Raw genomic sequence first — 4,404 nt, forward strand, 5'->3', positions numbered from 1 at the left:
GTCGCAGCCCGGACGACCACCGCACTGCTCTGCGCTAGGAGCGCTCCGAGGACGCTTTTTGAAGCCGCCGCCCGTCTTTCCGGATCAGAGGAGCCACGAGTGATTCACGGCTTCTTCTCCTCCTCCTCCTTCTTCCCTCTTTTCCTTCTTCAGTTCCTTACAAACTCTTCACCGACCACGGCGGTTTGAACGAGAAGCGGAAACAGCGGCGGATCCGCACCACGTTCACCAGCGCGCAGCTCAAGGAACTGGAGCGGGTGTTCGCAGAGACGCACTACCCCGACATTTACACCCGGGAGGAGCTGGCGCTCAAGATCGACCTCACCGAGGCCCGAGTGCAGGTACGGGCGGCAACGGGGCGGGGGGCGCGGGCGGGCCGGGCAGCGGGCAGCGCCGTCGGGGCGACTGCGGGCGGCGGTGGGGTCGGGGGCTGCGGGGCGCTGCCCGCTGGGGGCGGCGGGCGGTGGAGCGGCCCCGGCTCACCCCGCCACCCGCCGTCCCCGGCCGCCCGCAGGTGTGGTTCCAGAACCGCCGCGCCAAGTTCCGCAAGCAGGAGCGGGCGGCGGCGGCGGCGGCGGCGGCCGCCAAGAACGGAGCGGCCGGCAAGAAGTCGGACGCCTCCCGCGACGACGAGAGCAAGGAGGCCAAGAGCACCGACCCCGACAGCACCGGCGGCCCCGGGCCCAACCCCAACCCCGCGCCCAGCTGCGGCGGCGGCGGCGGGCCCAGCCCCGCGGGCGGGCAGGGGGCGGCGGGGCCCGGCGGCCCGGGGGGAGAGCCGGGCAAAGGGGCGGCGGGGCCGGGCGGGCTGGCGGCGGCGGGCCCGGGACAGGGCTGGGCCCCGGGGCCCGGGCCCATCACCTCCATCCCCGATTCGTTAGGCGGTCCCTTCGCCAGCGTGCTCTCCTCGCTGCAGCGGCCCGGCGGCACCAAAGGCAGCCTCGTCAAGAGCGGCATGTTCTGAGCGGCGGCGGCGGCGGCCCCTCCCGCTCCGCGGTCCCCGCCGCCCCGCCGTAACCATCCGGGCCGCGCCCGGCCCGGCCCGGCACCCCCGCGCCCCGCGCCCCGCCCGGCCCGACGGCGGGGCCGCCAAGCGACGCGACCGCGGGCTCCGGCGGGGAGGCGGCAGGCGGGGAGCCGGGGCCGGGACCGCCAGCCCGCGGGGCTCGAACCTCCCCGCCTCCCGCCCGGGCCACCAAGTGTCTTCTCCCCCTGCCCGCCCCTCCGCCCCCGCCGCCCCGTGCCGCCGTCCCCGGGCCGCGGCCGGGGCCCCGCTCGGCGGGCGAGTTGTATTTATTATGAAATATTAATTATTATTAATTATTATTATCCCACGGTTCCCGCAGTTTTTAGGCATCTCCGTTAGGGTTTTCTAATTTTGTTTGAAGAGGCACAAAGTATAGCTCTTAGTTGAATGTTGGCAGGTATGCTTTCTCTTTTTCTGTGTCTTTCTACGACTGTGTTCCGTGACCCAGCTGTATAGTGTTATATCAGTACAGACGTGTCTAGTTGGCCGTATGAATAACGTTTTCCCTTCTCGTAGTCTCTATGGCGTGTCTTTATGGAGAAGTAAGGTTCTCACGGGTTCCGTTCCCTTTGCGTTTAGCGAGGCCCCCGTTCAGGCCATGGGATCTTTCTGTTCTCAGTTGCATGTCGTCTCTTTTCTTTTCTTTTCTTTTCTTTTTTTTTTTTCTTTTTTTTTTTTTTTTTTTTTTTTTGCCTTCCTGTTGGAATATGTTTGTGAGCATAATCGTCATAAATTATGTTCAGGATTTTCAGATTTATTTATATGTGGTTCAAATGAATGCTTCTATTTAAAAGGGGAAATATTTCTACATGTGCATATAGTTTTCCAAGAGTGTACCATTAATTGATCGTTGATAATAAAAACCAAAAGCAAATACGGCACCGCAGCTCTCCTGACTCATTGCCCTTCGGGGCGCGCTGGGGCCGGGATTGGTTTGATGGAGGACGTCGGGATCGAGACAGAGCCGCGTCCGCACCAGGAAGGCCAGAACCGCGGTTCCATCATTAGGCCCTAATTATGCCGTTATTAATTAGCGGCAGACGGGCTGGTTGGGGGCGCAGGGCGGAAGATGCGTCAGCTCTGACCTTTTGTAGCTGCCTCGGCCCTCGGAAACGGCCAAAATTAAGCGATATACGTTAACATTAAAAACTGGGGAACAAAGCGCAGATCGCCCCTTCAGACAGAGCTGCCGCGCCCTCGGGCTGCCCGCACCGACCCGCGGAAGGCGACGGCTGCTCAGTGCCCGGGGCACAGCCGGGAGCTGCCGCGGCCTCGATGGGGCGGGCTGAGAGCGGCCCCAGCACTGCCCCGGGACAGCCCCGCACCCCCCCGCCCCCGGGGGCACCGCGGGGTGAGCAGCGGGAACGGCGGGACACTGAACCCTGCCTGACTCTGTCTGGGGGAGGGGAGTGGTGGGGGTCTGGCTGAGGAGCGAATGTGGCAGAGGCAACCCCATGAAGTGCAAGAGTGAGTGGGGAGAGAGTGCCACAGCCAAACGCAGCCAGGAAAGTGGGACCAGTGCTGCTTCACTAAAGAAAATAGAACTGTTTTAAAATGCTGCAGTAAAACATGCAGTCTATTTTCCGGAGGAAAACAAAAACAAAACCAAAACAAAGCAAAAGCTCAACCCTGTATGCATTTCTTGAATATACGATTTGTTGTAATGTAGCTCGTTTTTGCTGTTTTCTACTTTCTTTCAAAAGCCATTTTGGATGTAAGCACAGCTGTGTTTAGGACTTCCCTGGTCTGGCTCGGGATTGCGGTGCTGCTGGTGGCAACGGATGGTGGCAAATGGTGGCAAGGCTTCCCTCTGAGAATGCAGCAGCACTTGTGTTGGCCCTACCACGAGTCCTGTACCTACTGCTACCATTTCACAGCATGCATTCATGGCTTGCTTCCGTGAGGAGGTGACATCATACTATGTCTTTGGGTACTTCTTGTCACCTGTTCTTTATTTTGTCTCTAAAACTTGGAGTTTGCTCCATACAGAGGCTTCAGCTTCTGCACATTGAGTCCAGATCTGTTTCTGCTAGGCCAAAGATCATTCTCACTCCTAATTTTTACTGCACTGAAAGCTGATTTACATCCTGATCTACCTTAGTCCTGACTAACTAAGTAGGTTGTGAGTTTAAATCCTCCCATATTCCCTCATTAAGGTTCAAACTTTGAAAATCTTTTCCAGAGCCATAACAACTTAAGCCTTAAGTTGTTACTGCAGCCTTAAGTGCTGCAGTGTCTCTCAGTAATGGTTCACGCAGTGCAAAAATCACCTCTCTCTGACTGATTACGGTTCTGCATTTATGCAGCAAAGCTTTTCCCTAGTCCTTCTGCCATGCTGGAATGTTCTGTCTGGCCAATTAATCCAACTGAACCCTAAAGCCTTTCTCCAACCATTGCTTCTCATGTACTGGTCACCACCAGTCAGCCACGCAGGGACCACAGGCCACATGGGATGCACCTTTCCAAGCACCAGCATGCAGATACATTCACAAACCTTAGTGTCTGTTCAGGCAGGTAGAGGTGGATGGTTTGAAAATGCACAAAACTTGTTGCTCCAGCCTCTTAGGAGAGGAGCCCTGGCCAGAAGATGCCACATGGCTGCTGTGCAGTGAGAGCCACAGGGGTGAGCTGCTCCCAACCTTGAAGAACAGCTCCAGGCAGAGTGATGGGGCAAGTCAGAGGATGCTCTAGTGCAGAAGCAGGGTAAGGTTTGTGACTGGTGTTCTGACCCTCCTCACTGTATTCCAATAAAAAGCAGTTTGTCTGAGAGTCAAGCATCAACCCAGTATGAACACATCGCTTCTTGAAGAGTTCAAAGACAGATCTGCATGGCCAGTATGGTGAGTTCAGACATCTTTGCAGCAACTGCAGTGTTTTGTTTTCTGCTCTTCTAAATTCCAGGACCAGAGTTCAGCCCTTACACTGCACCCAACTCTGGGCAGTTCTACATGTGCTGTCACTTCCTGCTCTCCAATACATACATTTTGTATGATGAGCCTCTGAGATGGATGGAGGACACTGCAAAAATTAATTTTGCTAGTATAGAACATACAGATGTCATGAAGGAACACTGCAATTAATTAAAAAGTAATTTTCACTGAGAAACAAGGGTATTTAAATGGTTTAATCTTTACATATCTATATGTCTTTAATAAAGTTATCAAACATTATTATCAATTTTTCATGTTTTAAGAGTCAAACATTACTCTGCAGACCCCCTTCATGATCCATAAAGCAGAGCAGTCCTACAAGGGCCACCCTACGTAGTGGGATCAGATGCCTTCTGCTCCTTTCACCAGTTTTGTTTGGCCCTTTATCAGCTGGCATCTGACAACTGCTAGGAAATTCATTGGAGCACTACAAAAATCCCTCTGCTC

The 4,404-nt window shown here is 55.6% G+C and overlaps 1 protein-coding gene across 1 annotated transcript in view; it reads left to right on the forward strand.

The window, feature by feature from the left end:
- Positions 1-964, forward strand: part of PHOX2B (paired like homeobox 2B) — a 1,871-nt gene extending 907 nt beyond the window's left edge. The window contains exons 2-3 of the mRNA XM_048942428.1: positions 154-341; positions 515-964. Of these exons, the coding sequence (XP_048798385.1) occupies positions 154-341; positions 515-964 (638 nt within the window). The remainder of the gene's footprint in view (positions 1-153; positions 342-514) is intronic.
- The last annotated feature ends 3,440 nt before the right edge of the window (positions 965-4,404 follow it).

The sequence above is a fragment of the Lagopus muta genome, chromosome 4 (genome assembly GCF_023343835.1).
Source record: "Lagopus muta isolate bLagMut1 chromosome 4, bLagMut1 primary, whole genome shotgun sequence".
Classification (NCBI taxonomy): Eukaryota; Metazoa; Chordata; class Aves; order Galliformes; family Phasianidae; genus Lagopus; species Lagopus muta.